The following is a 24,060-nucleotide window of genomic DNA, read 5'->3' as shown; positions in this document are numbered from 1 at the left end:
GGAGAGTAAAACTCAGATGAACACTTTTGACACCTCAGCCAATCCCTCATTCTGTTTATAGTGGGCTTTCACATTATCTGTATGTTCAAATCTTAAGTCTAAAGTAAGTCTAAAATACTGTTTGTGAGAGTAGAGAAAAAGGATGTAATCGAAAAGTTCATCATACTGCAATTTTCAATATAATATGCAATAAGAATGGAAAAGGCAAGTGGCAAATAATAATAATAAAAATTCAATCAACAAACCAGAAAGCTTTCTGGAGGAACTCTACAATAAGCAACAGCTAGCTATCATGTAAGAAAACAAAAGGTGGGTACCTCATTTTAAAATAGAAGAAAAGTAGCATTTGCTTGCTTCCTCAAAGTGAGATATCTACCCTGATGCTTCAAGAATTGTCCATGTTTACTTGCATATAACAATCCCTTTGACTCAGTAAAAACCATTGCAATGCAACAGATACATCAACAATAGTTGAGGCAACTCCTCTCTCCATCAAAATATATTCTAGCTTTCTAAATTAGATTCAGAATTGTTTTCTGCTGTCACTTTGCTTTCAACTTCCAGTTTTCTTCTTATAGTACTTATTTCACTATACAAGACAAAATTGATAAAGTCTTCAGACGTCTGACTCAGTTCCCAAAAACTTTATCCAAAACGCCAGTAGCCTGTACCTCCTTTTCATTTGTGGGAGTAACAGAGGATTGTAACCTTTCTTAGAAAGCCCTGTGTATCTGGCATTAAATCCTTACAAGTATTCTAATGATAGACAGGCTAGGACTTAGATAGCATTAAATTCTTTTTTGTATGTAATGCTTTGTTTAAGTCAAACAGAAAATAAATTCATGATGACTTACTATTTGCTTAGTCTTAGCCATTGATAGATACTAAAATATTTATTTATTTTAATAGCAAAGCCAGATTTTGGTGGTTCCCCTACTATATGCACAATAGACCAAAGTTGCTTGCACTGTAATTGTTGTCCAATTAAGTGATGTCCTTGGATTAAAAATTAGAGAGGAACTGTAATTAGTTTGGACCATACTGTCTATTGTTTCTTTTTTTTTTTTTTTTGTGTGTGTGTGTGTGTGTGTGGTGCGTGCAAGTCCAAAATAAACCTGGGCATCTGGGATGATCTGCAGAGCTTTTATTTTATTTTATTTTATTTTATTTTATTTTATTTTATTTTATTTTATTTTATTTTATTTTATTTTATTTATTTTAGCAAGACTGATAATCCAACTGATCTACTTTTTCTGGTGATCATGAAGATTTCTCCTTATTCTGATGATTGGTGAGAGGTTTTTTTTCTGGATACAATGTATATGATTTATGTTCCTTTACTGCATTGGTAAAATCCTTTAAATTCTCCCTCCAGAGACCAATATGGTTACAGAAAAGAATACTGCCTGGTGCCATAATGGCATGGGAGAGAAACTAAAACAGGTGGGCGCCCCACAGCAGTGCTCATAGCAAAGCAACTAAGAATAGTAATAGTGGAGCAGCACATCTGCTGTTGACTTTGCTGTAACATAACCTTTCTAATGCTAGCTTCAAATGCACCTTGTGATTTGGTTTGTATCCTTCTCTTCATTTTTTCCCCCCTTTTCTTCCTGAAGTATAATTGTGGTACCAGCCTAAAGGGCTGAATCCGAATCTCCAAGCGCAGCACCCAGTATGTCTATCTGACTGATCATCAGAAAGCAGAGTGGCAGTGGGAGGCAAAGTCACTGGCTTTGAATGTTCTAAGAAGGCCTTTTTTGTACAGAGATTAAGCTATTATGAAATATTTACGCTCACTTCTGCAAGTGCTTTATTGTCTGTTGGATATGTACTTAGAAAGAATTTGCTTAACCAATATAATATCAGCATATAATCTGACATCAGCCTTATGATGCAGAAGCTAGTGAGTTTATGCCACCAGTTAATTTTTGTTCTTAAATAAAGCTTTTTATACTTATGCCTTGTCATTAGCATTGTGTGCATTGTTTCTTTACAACCACATCATATTTACATGATCCGGCTGTCCTTATTGCATGCAGTTCTATGAGAATTTCATTTGATGTAATATGAATATAATCCACTTGGAAACCCTCAGTACATAAAATAAAGTAGTTATAACGGTATTACGAGAGACCCTCCCAATTGATTAAACTTTTAAGTGAAATCTAACATAAATCCTCTACTAAAAATTACTGTAAGTGGAAGAAAATGTCCTAAAATAGAGATATCTGAAGACTTTCTTCAACCCTTGTCCTGTTTCAAGCTGGGAACGCAACCTGCTTAATTTGTCACTGCAACCAGCGGCCACTGCCGAAACTGCAGAATGGTTTTGCAATAATTATTTTGTACTTTGACATGAATTAGATATAAGGGTCAAAGAAATTAACACTAGAATACCATTTAATCTAGCACATTAATCTTTTTTAACTCATCTGATTTTATAATTAAACTGAATATTCAATCTGTCAACCCTTCAGAGTATCTAATCTTTTTGTGCAATTTTAGCATTTTTTGTTTTTATTTAGGGAGAAGTTTATTATCAGGAAGCATGTCACTGAGCTGTTAATGTAATCAATTCAATTTCACTTTCAAACCATTCTTGTACTTTACTTTACAAAGTAGAAAATTAGATATGATTAGATAATTATTATAGTTTGGTTAGACTGCGTGCAATTTGCAGTGCTACCAGGAACGTTAAACAATGTTATTCTGCAAAACATTATTTTAGGGTCTAAAAACAAACTAGAGACATGGCAAATAAAGAAGCCTAAAGAATGGTACGACGGTATTGCTGGTTCCATTTTGGCCGATACTAATAGCAGCTGAAAAATTATCACTGGGATATGCAGTGGCTGACTGCAAGTGAATGAATCTGGGGTCTCACAAAATTTCCAGTTGTAAAAATTCTTGCGTTAAGGCTACTGCACGTAACAAGAATTTGCATCACCAGAGAACAAAAGTATGGCATAGCCTGGACTCTAGTATACCTTAGTAGACCTAACTGGGGTTCTCTTTTTGCTCAGCAAGGAAATGAGATAAGCCAGGTAACGTGGAGCCTGCTGCACGCTAGAAGATAAAGCAATCCACTCCCTGAGCTATAACTTCACAAAACAGAAAGTACCAGAGAAAATAAGTTTTCTTTTAAATCACAGATGACACCACAGGTTCCAGAGGAATAACATCTCATAACACCACAATGAGTATACTTTTCCACAAAAATGTTGTAACACTTTTGCACCACTGGACAGCAATGACATTTAATGAGTCATACCACAAGTATGGAAATGCCTGTTAAAGTTGCTCTTGTAAGCCTGTAAACATAATTTTGTGAAAATTTTGTGACCATTTCTGAACATGGAATTGTACAGCAGACTAGGGTACCTGATGTCCCAGTCTATTGTTTGAAAAAAAAAAAAAAGACTACTTGTAAACATTAAAGGTTGAAATCAACAGTATGAAAATACAAAGAGTAAACAAGAATTGTTTCTATCTTTCCACAAAAAGTTATAAACAGATGCAAAGTATAAAATACTACATTTTTAAGTAAGTAGACTGCATAAATTGCTCAGGCTAGGGAAGACTACCACTACATAGAAGTCTTTTGTGTTGGTACTTTTCTCCAGCAGCTCCATTTTATCTTTCGAGGGAGTTCCTAGTCTTCCTTCTACCATGCGTGTATTTTTTGAGTGATACGAATCACTCAAATGATTCACATACAAATTTTTACTGTTGCCAAATTCAACAAACTTCAGGAAAACAATATATTTCAACAAAAACTTACATAAATTCTGCATTTGGGTTATACTGAGCAATTATTAATAATCTATTATGTTTAAGAAATGCTGTTTCTAGTTCAAGAAATGTTAAATACAGGAAAAGATCCAGCACCTGAGTCTGTCAAGCTGGTTCACTAATGGAAGTTGTTGTTCTGAAGAATTCAGACATCATTAAAGGTGAGAATAATACAACAATCATGTTCCTTTCTCCTTCTTTTTCTCCTGTTCTTTATATTAAATCAGAAGTCAGAGAAGGATATGACCTCACTTGCAGCCTACTTTCCTCTTCTGCCAATGCAGACTTGTTCTTTATAATAATATCCACTTCTGAGAGTCTGTCTTTAAAATATTCTGATGGTTTTTCCTTTTTTAATTTTGATATATCACTTTACAGTCTAACAGCTCCCTGTTAGTAAGGTTTTCTTGATAGTCAGCCTGAAGATCTCTCTCATAATTCATTCCTTTAACTGTAAATTTCTTTATTCAGATTCAATTCTATTTATGCCACACCAGACTGCACTGTTCCTCCGCTATTATAATGTCATGTTTTGAGCTAAAGTCTAATTTTTTTTCTTTCAATTATTTCTCTTACTGAAAGGCAAAATCTTAAACTGAAGTGAATACCTACAATACAAATTACTTTTGCCCTAGAATATGTTTGCAAATCTCTGAGGTTTACTTTATTTTCTGTATGTTTTCGTAAGTCTTCAGAAAAAAGAAGCACTGTCTTTTTGTTTTCCTTGGTATTTACACCACCTACCTATTCATTGCCACTCCTGAAATTGATTAGCAATGCCTGCCTTCTCTTCTAGGCTACTGAAGGTATTAAGAAAACTCACAACTCTACATTATGCAAAAAATACTGTAACAAGACAATTTGTCCTCTTCATACTTTAATACCTTGAGTTTCCTTAGTTTATTCTTCCTCTGCCTGTAGACCATTCCTATCAAAACTATTGAAGTTTTCAAGAATTATGTTTATCTTCCTATGCTCCTTTTAAGCTCAGGACTACTACTTAGTCTCAGTTTGACTGTTTTCTTGAGGGCGGTACTATGTCTCAGCATTTTTCCAGTTTACAGTAACATCAAATTAGACTTTACTTGCAAGTATTGCAGTTATGGCCTGACATTTACACAGTCTCATTTTCCCTTCCTTTTCACATTTTCAATTGAGTTGTTAAATATAATTCACAATTACATATGGCAATTCAAACCTACAAATGAAACTTTTTTTTTGATTTAAAGCAAAGTCAATGTTAATTTTAAATCATTGCAAAAAGTTAGAAAAAGTACAAGTCTCATTTTTCTGTCACTGCAACTGTAAATACAGCTTGCTCCTTAAGGAATGATCAAAATGAATCAACTGTCTAGAATTCCAGACTATGAAGGCAAAATTATTTTTCAAAATCACAGGCAATTCACAATTCCTCATGATTCTTACAATTTGCATGCTCTATACTGACCCAAATTGAGTACAGCAGCCATAAATAGTTTGCATACAATGCTGTGAAAACATTTGTGGACAAAGACACCTCCAAAGTCACACCTGACCTAAAAAGCCCCCAGAAACTGGGGACACACAATACAAAGCTACCTGAATGGATGTGAGTCACTTTAACAGAACAAGGACTACCTGAGCTGACTCCACATACAGAAACTTTATTACCACCATGCCATAACTTTCAACGTGCCCTACCATGCCTGCATTGCCAGTATCCAAACCTCCATTACTGGAATAGAGAAAAGTTCACTGATACTGAATTGGTGACAAAATTAAGCAAACAAACCATTCAACGATTAAACTTTCCCTCTCCCCCTTCAGTATGTACTTCATCACTGCACTAGGAATCTTTGTCAAGCTCTCTAATATATAGCTCAATGTCTTTTATCTGCATTAGGAATGTCTCTGTCACAAATACAACCGTGTGGTTTCATTTACTGTAATGCTGTCAGTAAAGTCTAAGAGAAAAAAAGTACTTATATTTCCTGCCATTCCTCTAATCTTAAATTTCAGGACTAAAATGTCCTCAAACAATGAAATAAATCTAGAAGGAAATAAATTAAACAATGCACTGTAAACACTTACAGTCCATAAATCTGTGGAGCAATTTCCAGTCGATTCAGATGCATGTACAGCTCAATATCATGTTTCTTCAGCAGCTGATCCTGAATTTGGTTTACTTTAGTTACAATAGCAATAGACGGGCCTAAGTCCTGTGGCCTTGCAAATGGCATAGGTGTAATCATCACATCTTTCTCCTGCATACACAAAAAAGAGGAAAAAAACCATCATCCTTTATTATTTAATTATGTGAAAGAAATTTCTTTTCTTACTATCACTGGCTTTCAAATAAACACAAAAACACCAATAGACTGTTTTTTTCCAGCAGAAGAGTAATGTCAAGTTTCTCCTTCTGGGGCACCTGTTGTGGGATTCCCCTTCCTGGGTGTTCCACAGTTTACTCCCTCCTTCTCCAAGTCCAATTTATGTACCTGCTTTACTTTTCACACTTTGACAAAGTGTTGACAGCTTTATTTTATTTTTATTTAGTACTTGTCAGTCCAGAGAAATGCGTATGAATGGTAACACTGGAGAGAATATATGCCCTTAGAGGACAATAAATTGCATACCAAATAGCAAATAACTATTTTTTGAACAACACTTTCTCAACAGGCTTCTCTTGCTCAGAAAATCAAGTGGCTCAAAATCTTCACAACTTTAATAAAGCATCAGAAAACCTTTAAAACCAAAGAAGAGTGTGATGAACCTCAGGACTAGGATGCAGCTGGCTGGACTGAAAGGTTGTGCTAACTATGTCATGATCTGTAACATGACACACACAGGTGAAAACAGAGGAAGAAAACTACTATATTAGCATACTTGAATGTGATATGACTTTAAATTTGTTCTTTTTGCAGAAGAGTGAATTGTTATTAAAAAGAAGTAGAATGCTAGAAAGAAATGCAGCAAATAATTAACTCTACTAAACAGGAAATTTGTAAAAATGAGGGTGAGGAATAAAAAAGAACAAATCAGACCTAACAAGAGAAAGACAGGGGAAAGGCAAATGGAGAATTAACCTGTCCAGAACAATGCTGAAGTTACAGAAGAGGAAAAATTGAAACAGTTTGAAGAGAGATTTTTGCAAAGACTTTCTTTCAATTTGTCACCTTGACCCTCAGATCTGAAAGCTTCACTTTAAAAAAACAGTTATTTTTCTATATTGTTGCTCAGTATATTCACTGAGAAGCATTATTAAAGTCAAAGGGTTAATACTTTCAGATGACTTCAATACTTCTAAAATTGTTGAAAGACATTCACTTGGGTAAATTCAGTGAAGAGTGTATTATTTCCAACACTCAATAACAAAGAAAGTATTTTTTGTTGTACAAACTATTCCCAAGGTCGTTTCCTGTAGTTATAGACCCTCTTTAGTCCCATTCTCTATCATCATTTTAAGAGGAAGAGATGTAACCATATTTAACAATTATTTCTAACACTGTTTAATATTAAAAAGGGCAGTGAACATTTAATAATTTCTACCCAAATTCAATAAAAATAGTTTTTTGTTAATCTCTTCTGTTTGAAAGATTTTTTCTTAATTATTCCATTTCTGCACTGCAAAAAATACTGTACGGTGCTGAGCAGTGATTTCAGGTAAAATGTTTTTATTTAAGGATCCGATAAATTATATCTTGAAATCTGTGTAATTGTTGCTTTGCTATGGCAACTTCAGCAAAGGGACTGATCTGTCTATTACAGTACAGTGGTTTTGCCATGCTGCTGTGGTAGCAAAAGATATTCAATTCAGATGCCCTAGCAAATCACTTGACCAAAATTCCCTCACAGACTGTCAAATAAAGCTCACTGAAATGGCACTGTTTCATTCAAAAAAAACTCTTCTGTTCTGCCAAACAGAAATTTAAAATAAAACACCTAGCATCTTAGGGGCTATGATGAAATACTGCCTATTACTTAAATACTGAAATTCTTTATAGTTGCAGTTGAGAAAGGATATTTCTCCTCCTTTTTTTATAATTTACTTTTTAATTAAGTAAACAGTTGTTTTTCAGTTGTTAATTATAAGCAGAGAAGAATATACAGACTGAACAGTTCTATGATGGAAAGCATGATAATAGCTATGTAGAACATGTGAATCATGGGTTGTATGTAAAGAAGGCATCTTTGAATAAGCATTTAAAGAAATATTGAAAGAATGACCTTCATGAAAGAGCCACTTCATATTCAAATAAAACAGATTCATCAAATTTAGCATATAAGGCAAAAAACATGCAGAGAAAGTAAATGCAAGTCTACTGTGATGTTAATTAAATCAAATGCATCTGTGAGTCTGAAAAGAGGATTTCTATTCCCTTTTCTAAGAAGAGAGAAAAGTAAGAGTGTTGACTCTGATGCAAGATCATCAGAAACTAGTGGTACTAGCCACTAAGAGGAAGGGCTCACCAGAGCAAATGAAGATAAACCATCTCTTGCTTAGGGATAGTTAACAAGCTGCAGAAACCTTGAATTTCCTGCAATGTCAACAAATGAAGTAGGTGTCCTAAACCTCCCCTTTCACACCCAAAATGTAAAGAATAAATGCTCCAAATAATTTGAAGTAAAAACACTTAGATTTTCTGTCAGATTTGAAAGAGGAAAGAAAAGAAGGTGCTTTTGTTTTGTTTTGTTTTGTTTTGTTTTCCGAGCAGCGCTACATGCTGGGAGATGAGTGGTTAGAAAGCTGCCTGGCGGAGAAGGACCTGGGAGTATTGGTGGATAGTCGGCTGAATATGAGCCAGCAGTGTGCTCAGGTGGCCAAGAAGGCCAACAGCATCCTGGCTTGTATAAGAAGCAGTGTGGCCAGCAGGGCTAGGGAGGTGATTGTTCCCCTGTACTCAGCTCTGGTGAGGCCGCACCTCGAGTACTGTGTCCAGTTTTGGGCCCCTCGCTACAAGAAGGACATGGACGTGCTCGAGAGTGTTCAGAGAAAGGGAACAAAGCTGGTGAGGGGTCTGGAGAACAAGTCTTACGAGGAGTGGCTGAGGGAGCTGGGATTGTTCAGCCTGGAGAAGAGGAGGCTCAGGAGCGACCTTATCACTCTCTACAGGTACCTTAAAGGAGGCTGTAGCGAGGTGGGGGTTGGTCTGTTCTCCCACGTGCCTGGTGACACGACGAGGGGGAATGGGCTAAAGTTGCGCCGGGGAGGTTTAGGTTGGATATTAGGAAGAACTTCTTTACCGAAAGGGTTGTTAAGCATTGGAATGGGCTGCCCAGGGAAGTGGTTGAGTCACCATCCCTGGAGGTCTTTAAGAGACGTTTAGATGTAGCCCTTAGTGATATGGTTTAGTGGAGGACTTGTTAGTGTTAGGTCAGAGGTTGGACTCGGTGATCTTGGAGGTCTCTTCCAACATAGATGATTCTGTGATTCTATATCCAGAGCGTACTACTTAGATAATTACTAATCCCAGTGCATTTGAATATGTCTCCTTGTTTTTGAATTAGAGAGCTGGGGTCTAGTCTGAGTTTGCTTGGCTTTTCTTCATATAGAGAGCAAACAGTTAACAGTGAAGGGACAAAAACATACTGCCCTCCTTTTACGAAGCACTTCTGCAACTGTTCTTCACTTGAACTTGCAACTAATTTACCTGTCCTGCTCCTTTCACCCTCTGACAGGACAACAATGGTCAGGCAGCATGGCATAGTATCTTATGTTTGAATCTGAAGGGCCAGCAATGCTCTCCTTTCTAATGAAGAAGCGCAGGATTCTGCCTCCTCTGAACACAGCCAGAAGTGATCTGAACTGATAACTGAAATACCTTCAGTTATTTGGAGGCTGAAGTGATCTGAACACTCATGTAAGCAGAGGAGAAAGGCAGATAATAGTCTGTGTTAGCAGCAAGCTGGGGAGCTGAGGGTAGAGACTGTGGTGAGGCTGATGGGCAGCAGGCACAAGGTTCTGTGAAACCTTCTGCAGTAAATACCAATTACTTAATTGCATGATGATGATCCAGGCCAAGTGCAAGATCCTGTATATGGGCCAGGGCAATCCCACACACAAATACAGGCTGGGCAGAGAATGGATGGAGAGCAGCCCTGAGGAGAAGGACTTGGAGGTTCTGGTGGATGAAAAGATTGACATGAGCTGGCAAGGTGTGCTTGCAGCCCAGGAAGCCAACCACATCCTGGGCTGCGTTAAAAGAAGCATAGCCAGCAGGGCAAGGGAGGTGATTGTCCCCCTCTGCTCTACTCTTATGAGACCCCACTTGGGGCACTGTTTTCAGCTCTGGGGTCCCCAGCACAAGAAGGATATGGACCTGTTGGGAGTGGGTCCAGAGGAGAGCCACAAAGATGATCACAGGACTGGAGTACCTCTCCTATGAAGACAGGCTGAGGGACTTGGGGTTGTTCAGCCTGGAGAAGAGAAGGCTCCAGGAAGACCCTATAGTGGCCTTCCAGTATCTACATGGGGCCTATAGGAAAGCTGGGGAGTCACATGTAGGGATAGGACAAGAGGTAATGGCTTTAAACTAAAAAAAAAAAAACAAAAAACAAAAAAAAAACCAGGATTTACGTTAGTTATAAGGAGGAAATTCTTTACTATGAGGGTGGTGAGGCACTGGACAGGTTGCCCAGAGAAGCTGTGGATGCCCCATTCCAGGAGATGTTCAAGGCCAGGCTGGATGGAGCTTTGAGCAACCTTGGTGGGAGGTGTCCCTGCCCATGCCAGGAGGTTGGAACTAGGTGACCTTTAAGGTCCATTCCAACCCGAACCATTCTGATTCTATGATGGACAGCTTATGTCATCCTTCCAATAACACACCTGTAAGAAATTAGCCAGCATGGGAGGTGCGTAAAGGTCCACAGCCAATTTGAGAGCCCATGGGAAGTAGGTAAGGACAGAAAAATTTCCTTATTTCACATTTAAATGCCCTCTATGTTCATCATTTGAAGTAATCCATTAGAAACAAGTTACTGAATTCTTTTCTGCATCTCTATTGTATGGCTATTTCTTATTATTGTTTCATACCCATTTCAATGTTTTCTTGGTCACATGCCAGAATGTGGAGAAAAAAGAAAGGAATCCACTAAGTATGTCTGATCTCCTACAAGAAAAGCACTCAAGTTATGATAACATTGCCTTAATGTTAAATGCCAGTCTACAGTAACCTTTTGCATAAACATACCCATTTATCTTTGAAACTAATCATAAAAACCTGTTACTGTATGAATTCACAGTCTGTGCATGTTCCATCAGTTGGCACACATCTGCAATGTGTACAGTATTCAGGTTTATTCTAGTTGAGTGTAACTTCAGCTTGACCATGCATAAGTCTGATGACCCAAGAGACCTGTATTTTTAAAATTTTCTTGATTATAGGCATAAGACCTTATATAGAAATCTCAACATTAGAATCTTTCAACCTATTTGAGCTTGTAAAATGACGAGACTCGGTAGTCACCCAGATTAGTCCTTATACCATTAATTGTCTGTGGGTTTATCGTCATCTTTACAAAATTAAAAGACAGAGTCTTACACACTGGTTTAAGTGTCAAAAGATTCTGATTATCAAAACCAACACATGCCTCATGATTTGGTGCACACCATGAAGAAGTTTGGTGAATGACTAGAGAACATATGATATGTCTGCTGTCTCTTCTCAAGCAATTTGGTTGAGAAAATGACGATACATTTAGACAGTTGAAATTGCTCCAAAAAATGTCATCGAACTGGTATGAAAGGAACAGCCCAAACAGAAAGATGGTCAAATGAACTAATACAACTAAGCTGTCAAAATGTTTAACTAGAAATGATTCACACTGTCTCTGCCTAAAGCACAGAAGCTAAGTGGACAGCATGATACTGTGCCCATGCCTATCCTCACTACATATTGACTTGCCACATGGGACAAAACACCTGTTTTCTTTTTGTGAGCTTCTTAGTCTTGGCAAACATTTCATGAGTGTATGGGCTCAGCCATCCACTGTCACCATGAAATATAAATGATCAACCCTGAAGGGATGTGGTTCGCAGTAAGAAAAAGATGTACAGCTCAGAGATACTATCTAAAGGAGAGCACCAGATTCACCTGTAAGAACAATTTAAATATGGATACCAGTGGAACAGAGCTGAAAATTTTAGATCAAGTATTAGGAACAAAATCACCAAATCCTGCCACACAACATTACTGAACACAACATGAATTGGAATGGCTGGTATTTGATACTAATACAACTTACATATTCATGCATTTAGGAAACAAATGCTACAGCAGTAAAGAGAGGCTAGGACATAGCACAAGTATAAATGTGGACAGATTTCTCTCATTAACCACTAGGGAATGCCGTAGCTGGAGCAGCTCCTCTAATGGCAATTGGGAGTAATGGAACCAACTGTTAGAGGCTATAAAATGTAACATGTATCTCAGAGCACATGCTTTCATTGCTTCATTTGTGAAGACTCAGACTTTATTATGTAGCCAACCCTCAAAGTCATGATTGTAAAAGGCACACGCACAAGAAAGGATTATTAAAGATTATACATGTTTGCAAAGAACAAGAACAAACAACCAGATATTAATCCATGTACTGTGCATAGTTAAATTTTTATGCCATGAAAGGACTAGAAAGGGTAATGGGGTAATGTAAACTTTCACCTTCTACCCAAGCACTGTAAATCTGTAAGTCGACCTAGTTATTTCCTGGAATAAAAATCAGCCTCAGACTTCACCACCTCTGTCACAGAAATTGGAACAAATATGCTTGAATACACTGAATTCTGAAAAGTTACACTCAAGAGAAACATCTTGCAGCTTTGTTGTTAGAATAAAAGTGACTATGTAATAAGTTCATAAAATTTGTATCTCTTACACTTTATCTGTAGTTACTGAAAACTATGTAAAACTCAAATCTAAATAGTAATTTATAACTGTAGATAGCTCTGGCCAAGATACCAACACTCCATGTCTATAAAATATATACACAGATACATTTAAACATTTAAATAAAATAGAAACTTTTATGTGAGACTTGGATGAACAACATGTTTTTCAACAGAGAGGTAAAATCACCTCTAAAACTAGCACTCCCTAATTACAGTTTGCAAGTATAGGTTTTGGTGCACACATGTGGGCATCCAAAAATGACCAAATTCTTATTAATTTATTTTTGACTCTACTTGCCCTATGGTCTGTGAAAAATGCTGAAATAAATCAGGTTGGAACTTAGTCTGGAGACCAACTCTTTTAGTATATAATACACTGAAAGTCTTGGACACCTGTAATATGGCTGTTTTGCTAGACCCTTCTACATACACCCCATCACAAAAATTGTTTTTCAGAATTAAAGAAGAAAAGCATAAAAAGAGAAAGAGACAGGAAGAAAGTAGAAATAAAGAAAATCTTGAACATTAGACTGAGGCAAAACAGACAGAGGGAACTGTTAAATCTGCCATGCATGAAAAATGGTTACAGGCAAGGACTAGATGGTCCTTGCAAAGAGTTCAGAGAGGGCAAGGAAAAAAAATAGTAAAAAAAAAAGGTTCTGTAAAACTAAACACAGAAAAGGTTTTTCCATACCAAGAAACAAAATGCTAAATACAGTGGCATCTGTATAGCTACACTGGTGATTTAAGGGGCACAGACATTCCTTCAGAATATCCTCAGGCCAAGAAGAAAAGAGGGGAGAAAAAGCATCATCATCAACAAAAAAGAGGTGGCATCAGCACGAAGTCACAGAAAGATGAACCCTGACCTACGATGGTCAACCTATGAACAAAATTTTGGTTTCACATCAAATTGTTTATATTGAAAACGGTTTAAACCAATTCAAGCCTCAATATATTAAACGCTATCTTTATGTATTTATTTAACATGCCATTAAAGCAAGTTTGGGGCACTTACATGTGTCTATGACAAGCAATCTTTTGACTGCTATACAAGAGTGTCTCTCATAAACAGGAGAATAATTTTCTTCTGTACGTGTGGCTTTTGATATCAAAGTGATCTTTCAACAGACAGGAACTGCCAACTGACTTTCCACAAGTGCTTATGACCTAATTCTGAAAAACCTCTAAAGAACTTAATTTTAACTCGGTGGAACCTGCTTTAACCAAATTGTTTAAGAGAACAAACTAACGTTTGTTCACATCTTCACATTACTTCAATCACATTAAAAACCACATTTGCTTAAGAATAGAATAAATGCATTTTAGAGTAATATTTACCTTCTGACTGTCATGTTCAAAAGTTGAAAACCAATGTTCTGCAGTCTTCATAAGACATGTGAACATTGCACTGAAAGGGGAAAACCCAGAAACTTGGTGTTAAATAATGTATTACAAATAAGAGTAAATTAAATGTAAAGGAAGTTGTTAAAACTTACTAGGCATCATGTTCCAGATATTCAGGATTCAAAAGGACTTTCATTTCCTCACTGAAAAAATCAACAGTGAACAATCCAAATGTGAATGTTTGTTTTTGGTCAGTGCTCTGCATGTACTATTATGTATTTATAAGCCAACTTTCATATAAAGTGCAAATGAGAAGACTAGCCTTTTTAATTAAAAAGAGCAACTCCATTGAACAAATGAAGTCTTTCCTTTTTATAAAGATCAAAAACAAATTAGCTGCCTTGTCTGCACTACAATGAAGTAACCATCTAATTACTCCAAATAACAAATTACTGAATGTCACAATGTATTATTTGAATATGCTTGATCTACAATAATTGATTGCTGCACAATCTATCACTGTTTGTCCAAAACAACAAAAAAACGGTTACTGGTCAAATATGCAGTATCAAAACATTAATTTATTTTGTTTTAATAGCCTGTATTTTTATTGTACTTTAACAGCAATTTATCAGTGACAGCACCTCTTTTCCATCTACTTTGTTCTTTGGCTCTACTTTTTCAGTGGCACTGGAACAGAATGCTGTGTGTAACACATGCTTATTTTGAGTTACTTTGCACTGAACGGCAACTTCTAGGTAATTTCAGGATATCTGAAGATGTACCCTGAATAAAAACACACACTTGTAAATAAATTCCATCCTTATGCTAATACTGCCTTTGGACAATCACATTGAGGGGTGCTAAAAAGGTTATGATACATAGCACATATAATTAAATTGGCTTTTATTCACTGCTAGACTCCACAAGCAATGACAAAAAATTCAAATGAAAAGAAATTGATTAAATATCACAAATGATTCAAACAGGCAACTGGTTTATTTATTTTTAAAAGCTTTACATATAAGGCAAGAAAAAAGCATCTGAATTCAGTTCACAATCATATGTGATGTAGTATTTTATACATGCGTATAAACACGTGCACGCACAGCTTGGCTGAAATGGAGAATCAATACCTAAACTTAATGTTACTACCAAGACAAAACATAGTCAGGTATTGCAGCTACAACACTGCAGGGTAATGAAAGAAATATCAATCACAACAATGCATCTACATTGATTATTTTAAGATACAAGGAAAGAAAGTTGTTAATGTGTCCATTTTAAGACTGTATTTTTCTACTCTGCTTCCTCTCTGCAATGACAAAAACTGAAGCATTCTTGGCGATAACAAACAACGAGGTGAAACATTAAGATTTTCCTGTAGGTTTGCTGTGTTCACTTTTTTCTACAGCTAATTGCTGTGAATTGGCCAATGTCTACACTAAAACCTCCTTCCACATGCTGTAGTAGGGAAGACAAAATAAGGACATTCCCATAAAAGCAAGAGGATGCAACATTTTCTCAAGTTAATTTATTAGTTATAAACAAATAATTAAAGAACATATTTATAAGTTCTAGCCCAGAAAACTCTGTACTTTTTTAAAGAAGCAAATTTTTAAGATTATATAAATAAAACATTATGCTTGCCTTGGTTGCGCAGCTTCACTGGCATGTGAAAAAGCTTGGTGGTCACAATGCAGAATGAAAACAATGGGAGCTAAGAGTTCATGCATACCCTAAACATAAAAAGAAGCGAAAGTACTGTAAGATATTTCATTCATATAATAGTTCATAAAGCACAGCATCAGGCAGCCTGCAATATTGGGTGCAGACTAACTAAAAGTGTGAACATTTATATTCTTAACAGAATGGTTTTATAATCAATGTCTTTTATTTTAAATTCTGATTAAATCCAAGTGTTTATTCTGCTATAATACGGGGGAAGAAAGTTATTCTCCCGTTTTCTAACACAACAGGCAACAGATTGGCAATGGTAAGCAACCCTGCACCTGGCAGTTTAGTCTAAGATCTATATTCATAAATATAAATTTTATTTATATTAATTACAATCATGATCCACAGTACACACAGATCTGCAATAACGACAAATTACAAAATTTAAAATTATTATTATTTTTAATTTGATAGTGTTCCAAAACCACCATAACAATAGCCTTTAGAGGAGACTTGGGCAGCTATTTGGGAAATTAGAAAATTAAAGTTCCACTCCTATGGACATGAGAAATAAAAGGGCTTTTTCACCTTTTTTTTTTTTTTTAAATAAAAAAGTCATTAGGTCAATATTTTAAAAAGTACATTATTAACACAATGTGTAGGAGACCTGGAACTGTTCCATTACAGACTTTTACTTACAAATACAATCTATATCCAGATATAGACAAAATATAAAACCGTGCAGGAATCAGAGTGGAAAAAAGTGGCGGATAGTTCAGGACTTGGGACAGGGTTAGAAGCATGGCTGGACAACCCATCGGTGCTCACCAGGGATAAACGAGGAGTCTTGACTTATATTGGTTCATCTGGGGATTTCCAATGTGTTAACGGGAGCAGAAGCAACTGCTTCAGCAAACAAACAGCACAGTTGTTAGCAAGCAGCAACACACTGGCAGGTAAAACAATTCCCTGCAGAACGAAACCTCAGCTACAGGAGAGATTCAGACCCTTCCCTCAGATTAAATCAGGAAAAAGGAAGATCTGGGAAATTTGGATACAGCAGTGGAGTTGGGTTCCCAGTGGTGGACTAGGAAGGCAGGTGGGAACTACGTAAGATTGGGGTGGGGGTCAGCCATAAAAAAGAAGTGAGGGGAGCCGTTTAGTGATGTGGGATGAAGCATGGAGACCCGTCTGGCTGCCTCTGGATGCACAGATCACTCCAAGGGGAGGGAACTACAGACCTCGGCCCCAAAAAAACTGGTACAGTGCCTGTTCCACCACACGCTTAGCAGATCTCACATTTCTTTTGTTCCCTGCTTGGATTCTCTGACCTTTGTGTTGAGGCAGTATCTCTGGACGCTATTAAGATCTCAGTTAGGCAGCATATTATTAAAATTCTTGGGATACTCTCAGATAGGTCAAAGTCAACTGTAGAACTGTGATATTACATGTAGCATTTCAGGAGCACTCAATGTGTGAGAGTTAGCTTTACCAGCTCGATACAGGCAGATCCATTACCACAGAACAAACAAACAAACAAATAAAAACAACAAAATAGACTTAAAGTTTTATCAGAAATATCAGATGTAGATCAGAGCAGAGAGAAGAGGACTCAGATACATAAGGAAGCCCTCTCTAGGTCATTATCTATCACTATCTATCTATGATGCATGAATCTCATTTGTTCGTAAGAGGAAATTCCAATACTTGGCAACATTGAGGAAAATGAGTGGTGGTGGAACTATCTCTGTGTGCTGTCAACCGAAATCTAGGAAATCCAATTTTCATTTCTTCAGAACCGAGGCAATTGCTCATATAGCCTCAGCTGCAGGGTTGCAGCAATACCAAATTCCGTTGATTGGGCATAGCTAAAAACAGCAAACATGCTAAAGAGTGGACCTTTTCTTTCCCTTCTGATTTCTGAACCTTTAGGGACTACTTCAAAAGATGAAAAAAAAAAAAAGTTAAACCCTAGGTTCTCATGTAGCCACTTGATCACTTGATTTCAGGAGCTGATCTAAAATTCCCAAACACAACAATATAATTTAGATTACACGTTGACAGCCTCAGATTTCTGAAAGTCTTACAGTTGTACCAGGAAAGAAAGAAATAGGAAAGACAGGGAGATAGGTCCACAATTAGAAGATAAATAGAAATAGCAAAAATATTTAAATAAACTGTAGATAACATGAGCTATGCTTCCACATATACTCACAGACCTCAGATAATTAACAGCTCCACATCTAATCTTTTATTCACCCTGATATACTAACATGAAATAAGAGAAATGGAAATGCCAAAAACTTGACTATCTAATAAAACTACCACCTAAGTTGTAAACATGTAAGTTGAAGAAAAAGAAAGAGGACATAAAATAAGAATTAGTCATAAAAGATAAAAGCACATCATACATTCTTCCAACATAATAATGTATCAACTATATAATAAAGTAGAACTGTAATGTGGCTGCCCACATACAACAAAAACAAAACAAACAGATGATGAAATATCAGGATTTCAAAAAGATACCTCTGATCTTTCAGTTACAAGAGTACTTCAAATATTTAGAGATTTTTAGTTTGGCAAGAAAAGCCACCAATGCATACATATTTTTTCAATGCTGCAGTTTACTAAAACTCTTTAGTGTTAATAAATAAGTTGACAGAGCTCAGATAATTTTATGACACTTCCCAGCTACAACAAAATATTGATTTCATAATACAGTCTATGGTTTAGAAAGAAAACCAGAAATACAGCATTTCTACAATGCAAAGTGAATCAATGCATTTCAAAATTATATTGACTTCTTTAAGGTCAATCAAATCATGAGTGAACAATGGTTAGCCTAGAGATTCAGCTTAATTGTCACTATTTCTTTTCAATATAACTAGGACCAGAATTTTTGGCATCAATCTTACAGAAGAATGCTAATAGTATTTTTTACATATTCTTAAGTACAATATACTATTCTCTTTACATTTTGTATTTACAGCTGCTATTTAAAAATTCAATGATCCCAGTGAGGATTCTGTCTTTAAAATCTCTGTAATACAGCCTCACAACATTCTATTCCATCTGACTGGGGACGGAAATGTCTTTCCCCATCAAATAAAATGTTACTCCATGCTGGTCAAAAAACCACAAAACCTACTACAAATTTCATGCATATATGCATATTAAGCAAGCATTGATTCTTCTAAGAATATATACTGATGCTACATAATAGTTTTAATGAAATATTGTAAATTTCAGTTTTCTTTATTTATACGGATGCAAATTGCCAAGGAACTAGAACTTTTTCCAAATATTTGGAAGAGAAACATGAGGTCCTGTACAGATGTTGATAGATGTAAGTGCAAGTTTTCATTTACTGGCCAAGTGTCACAATTATGACAGCAAATTTAGTTCTTGCATGTGGTCATAAAAATGCAAGAGAGGAATTCCCATACAGAACAACAGGACGAGTCCCACGATGGATACTGAATATGAAGATAGACTTCGGAATTTGAGCTTTGTATTCAGGTCACCGTGGAGAGAGCATCTCAGAAGTGATCCATTCCTGATGAATTAATAGTAACCTTTATTATCTTCAAGAAAATATGCTATGCTTTGCTTTAGTGGAACTTAGTATGGGAAGTCAATCGTAAAAACAACCAAGAAAAATGGTAGGACAGGAAGACTGACTACAGCATAGGTATTTGATAATAGAGAAAAAAAAAGTATCCTGTCACCACCACAAACTTCTTCCTATTAGCTAGTTCTGAGAAGGATACTGATGGTTATAAGAGAAATGTTATCTAAAGAGAGAAGAGCAGGGGGACAAAAAATCAAGATTGTTACTAATAAGCTAACAGGATCATCAATTTAAAAAAAAGGCCTTTTAAAATGAGGTACGAAAAAGGAAAAGCTTCTAATACATGTGACATGTGTCCATTAAAAGGGAGGAAAATCACAACCGTTTGCTATTTTGTGGACTTGGCAGGGCACCACAACACTTGGATGATATACTGAAACACTTCAGAGATATTAAATCAACAGTTTTTCATGATCCAAATTTATTTCCTGTTATGCACTTTACCTCTCCTTTTAGTCCTGTTGGCAACCCCTTCCTGAAATTACTGCACTACTGATGCAACCAACACCAGTTGAAAACAGAGGTAAATAAGTTTTCTTTGTCAACAGCCCGTAGGCTCGCAAAATTGAACCTGTTCTTTTATCTGACTATGTTCATTTAGCCCACCAAGCAGTCTTTATTAAAGCTGAGGCATCAGGCAGTCAAAGTTCATTAATACCATTTATATAATCTCTGCAGTTTCAATTAACTCAGCAAGACATTCTACTACATGATAACAGTCTCATTAATTCAATAAAATCCCATAACTATTAACAATATGGTCTATGTTAAACGGGGTGTCACCTAGTAGAAAATAATAGCTTTAACAGCTTGTGATGAAACTCAGGGCTTTCTTTTTTTAAAATTTGATCTGGCTAAATATTCCATCCTTATGTAGAAAGGTATTATTTCTTTATTATTTCTTGGTAAGGAATCAAGAGGATTTTAAATACGAGCAGAGGGTAATTAAGTCTTTTTAAGTCATATCAAAGAGTAAAATAATACTTCTTGTTCAATAACAGACCAAATTAGCTGGAATGTGTTCTTCCATTTTCCCATCATCAGAATGCTGGCCTATATTCACTAGAAAGGGGAGGTTGAATACTGCTGAAGCTCACAAATCTCATTTTTTCTTGCTATCACGCAAGACAGTCTGTCAAACATGAAAAGTAACCAGCTGATGGAGATTTGATATGTTTGATAACTATATATTTGATTTTTGATTTAATCTGTAAGAATTCTTCAGAAGTACCCGTTTCTTCAACGCTGGTCTTTTCATGTATCACAACTAGTTTCCTGGCTTAGGGGCAGGGTGGTCACATACCATGCCTGGGAGCATATAGTGTGTTATAAAACTCTTCACATTTACTGAAGCTTTGTATTTTTGTCCTACCTAAAGTTTGCTGCTATACAGTTTAGCTTTTGTCAGTGTCCCTCAGTTTGTCAGTCACTAATCTCCCTACAGTTAATAGTCTGGGCAAACAAATACAAATGTCTATAAATCTGCGTATCAGTCTTGCTACATTAATTTAATATCGTGCTTATATTCACTTCAAAACCTTCAGAAGAAATGTTAAATTAATTTAGTCCTCATCCCATATGGATGTATGTAGTCAGTGCAGCTTTAAAGGCTACCCTTACCATTTAAACAAAGAAGGCGTAAGCAGGCTCTCCTTCTGGCAATACTGTAAAAGTGGTATTTGCTAGCACCCTTGTCCATCAGTCAACAGGCATTTGTCAGCAGCATTGCATTTGTTTGCTACAGGATTAGATAAAGAATCTATTTGCTAATGCATAGCATGGCTTTAGCACTTTGAGGAAGAATCTAAAGCATTATATAAAACAAAATTGTAAATTTTGCTAACATTTCAGAAATCACTATTTGTGATTTCTGTTTATTCAGTACCATTTTTAATCCTGATGCTTACCTTTTTTTTTTTTTTTAAACAAACCACAGAAAGCCTCTTGTTCCTGTTCTTTTTCTGTTTCACCAACATCGAACAAAAATATGTTTTTTATAAAGGAATTCAAATTTAGACAACGTAGAAACCTTAAAAAAAAACAATCTGAGGGACTGTATTATGAGGAAAAAGCATATGTTATTCAGTGAGCTTACTTTTCTCACTATACAGATGACAAGCAACTCTTTGATTACTATAGCATTATGATACAACTTCAGATACAACAGAACTACATTATTGTCAAACCATATAGAAAATGTTGAGTCGATGAATGCCACCTGTACTATATTTTCATTACCTGTTTATAAAGCAACTGCTCATTTTCTCTGGCATAGCAGAACAGAACATCTGTAAGAATTTTCCTCACATTCTCTTGCTGGAAATACTGCATTTCAGGAAAACTGAAAGTGAAGAAATACAATGAAAGTAAACATTATAGCTCACATAATCTCAGCTGCTGTTCTTCTATAAACATTTTTAGGTAAGACAGCACCTCTCTTGTCTGCTTTCCTATCTCTCTGTGAATTGTGGATGCTGCTGGAATAAGAATACTTGTAAGGACTTGTTTTATTTGTCTTGCAACCAAATTTCTGAACTATGTTCTTTAACATCATTCTGTTACATGATGATATCACTAGTTATATTTGAATATGTTATCCCTTTCAACATTAAGAAAGCTAGAGAGCTGCAAGAATGAAATGAAATGGCAGGTTGATTTAATTGTCAACTTTTAACAAGCAGCCAATCCAATTGTAATTGGATATCAATCTGTCCTGCAGTTTTTTTGTCTTGCTCTTTCTTCTTCTCAAGATAAAAGTTGGGTGAAGAAAGAGTACAAGAGCTACAATATGTTAAAGAAATTTATAAAATTTCCAGTTCTAAACTGGAATAAAATAGAAGAAAGAAAACTATGCCAGAAGCAGCATACAGAAAAGGTTCCAATGCTTCATAAATATTTGAAAATATGATTAGCATATTAATGACAAGATTTTTAAACTATCTCACAATCATCATGAAAACTGGCATCCTAGTTTTCTTCAGCTCTAAGCAAGCTGCAATATATCTTATTGGCATTTTTTGTGATGCAGCATTATGAGATATTTCACTGTCTTTAGCAGCTGTTTCAAACAAACCTTCAAATTATGAAATAGTTGGATGCTTTGGCAGGGTAAATATTCTCTAAGTCAAATAGTATTAAATTGTATTAGTGTGATAAAAAGGGGAAAAAGATTCTGGGAAAATCCTGTTATGCAGGAAAATGCAGCTATTTAGAATCTCTATTCTGAAGCTACTCTCACCAGTATACACCAGTATATCCTGCTCCTTGACTGCTGGAAGTAGGAAAGAAACTGGTTATGCAGAATGTATTTTAATGAGTAAGTGCACAAACAACAGTGTTTTCATGCTTACTGAAAAAGTAACTAGATGGCAAAAATATTTGATAAAGCAACCAACCCAAGCCCCTTCTAACTGTGTGGAGCAACAACAAATTCAAAAAATGATATAACTGGAAAGGTGTAATACCAAAAGGAAAGGAAAAGGTAAAGTTCAACAAGGAAAAGAAGAATTCTTAACAAGACAGTAATGGTAGGCTTCAGGGTAGACTGCTGATACAAAGGTTATAGTATTGTCAATTTTAAAATGAAGTTGTGTGGATTGCAGCTAAGTTTTCTTCAAGCAAATTTTATCTTGTCTGTTTCCAGAGCCTAAGCTACAATGCTAAACTTCAGACCAGTTATACTGAGGCTGTTGTAAAGCCTGTCATGGAGGAACGATATAAGAAATTGCAACAAATTACATCTGATAAAACTGTATTAAAAGTAATACGTTCATCTCACAGTGGTAATAACAAGTAAGCATAGAAACAACTAGAAAGTTGCATCGAAATCCTTGGATAAAAGATCTGATGCAAGACTCACGGCAGAGAGAGAAGACACTATGGCTTGAACACAATAATGTGGAAGTACCGAGAAAGGCATTGGGATGAAGAGTGCAACGTTTTCCTGGCACCTGATGGGGGTAATGGTAGACCAACATTTGGATACTTGCATGCACTTGTACTAATCAAATTACTGTAGAGGAAGGACACAGCTGAGACCAAAAAGGTGCATTACAGCAGATGGCAATCGACATAATTTAGGGGTTTGAAGAGATTATTTCTGAAGGACTGTTATTCAGGCCTGCCCTATGAAGTTTAGGAGGAGAAGACTAACAAAGAAAACTCAAAAATACACAGAGATATCTGTGAGGATCTAGTAATACCAGAGATTGTGACAGAAAGGATAATAACAAACTCATGAATAAGCTGGCTGAAGTATTAATTATAGTAAATGTAAATACAAGAGATCATGAGGGAACTATCAGTTCAGGACGGATTTTTATGGAGAATGTCATTTTATAACTAAACACTGTAAGCAATAGAGTATCCTCAAATCAGGCAAGACAAGAATACTGTTCATGAATATTAGAATATAATTACATCTTTGAGAAAGACTGCATAAGGGAATGGAAATTTTACCATAACGGCTTCAATTAAACAAAGGTGCATTCAAGGCCTTACTTTCTGAAAGTGAAGATCAGCTTGAGTTGGTTATCATTTTTTAAAACACTTGTTTAGCCCACTTAAGAACCCCTATACAAGTGACAAAGAAGAAACTTAGGCAGGCAACTAAATAAAAGGATGTACAAATACTTTCTAAAACAAATTTGGTAGCAAACAGAAAAGAGGCTCACAACAACAGCTGCAGAGATACCATCTTCTTTTTCATTAACAGATTCCATCTTCTGCCCTTTAGCAGCAAGTA

The 24,060-nt window shown here is 36.0% G+C and overlaps 1 protein-coding gene across 6 annotated transcripts in view; it reads right to left on the bottom strand.

The window, feature by feature from the left end:
• The window catches only part of TBC1D5 (TBC1 domain family member 5), a 320,497-nt gene that overhangs the window by 114,304 nt on the left and 182,133 nt on the right, over positions 1 to 24,060 (bottom strand). For all 6 annotated transcript variants that reach the window (XM_083824309.1, XM_083824307.1, XM_083824305.1 and 3 more), the window contains 5 exons: positions 21,555 to 21,657; positions 15,656 to 15,744; positions 14,158 to 14,208; positions 14,000 to 14,069; positions 5,863 to 6,035 (listed from right to left, as the gene is read on the bottom strand). In XM_083824309.1, the coding sequence (XP_083680435.1) occupies positions 5,863 to 6,035; positions 14,000 to 14,069; positions 14,158 to 14,208; positions 15,656 to 15,744; positions 21,555 to 21,657 (486 nt within the window). The remainder of the gene's footprint in view (positions 1 to 5,862; positions 6,036 to 13,999; positions 14,070 to 14,157; positions 14,209 to 15,655; positions 15,745 to 21,554; positions 21,658 to 24,060) is intronic.

This window comes from Anser anser (genome assembly GCF_964211835.1).
Source record: "Anser anser genome assembly, chromosome: 2".
Classification (NCBI taxonomy): Eukaryota; Metazoa; Chordata; class Aves; order Anseriformes; family Anatidae; genus Anser; species Anser anser.
The sequence above is the reverse complement of the archived record's forward strand: the minus strand, read 5'-3'. Positions and strand labels throughout refer to the sequence as shown.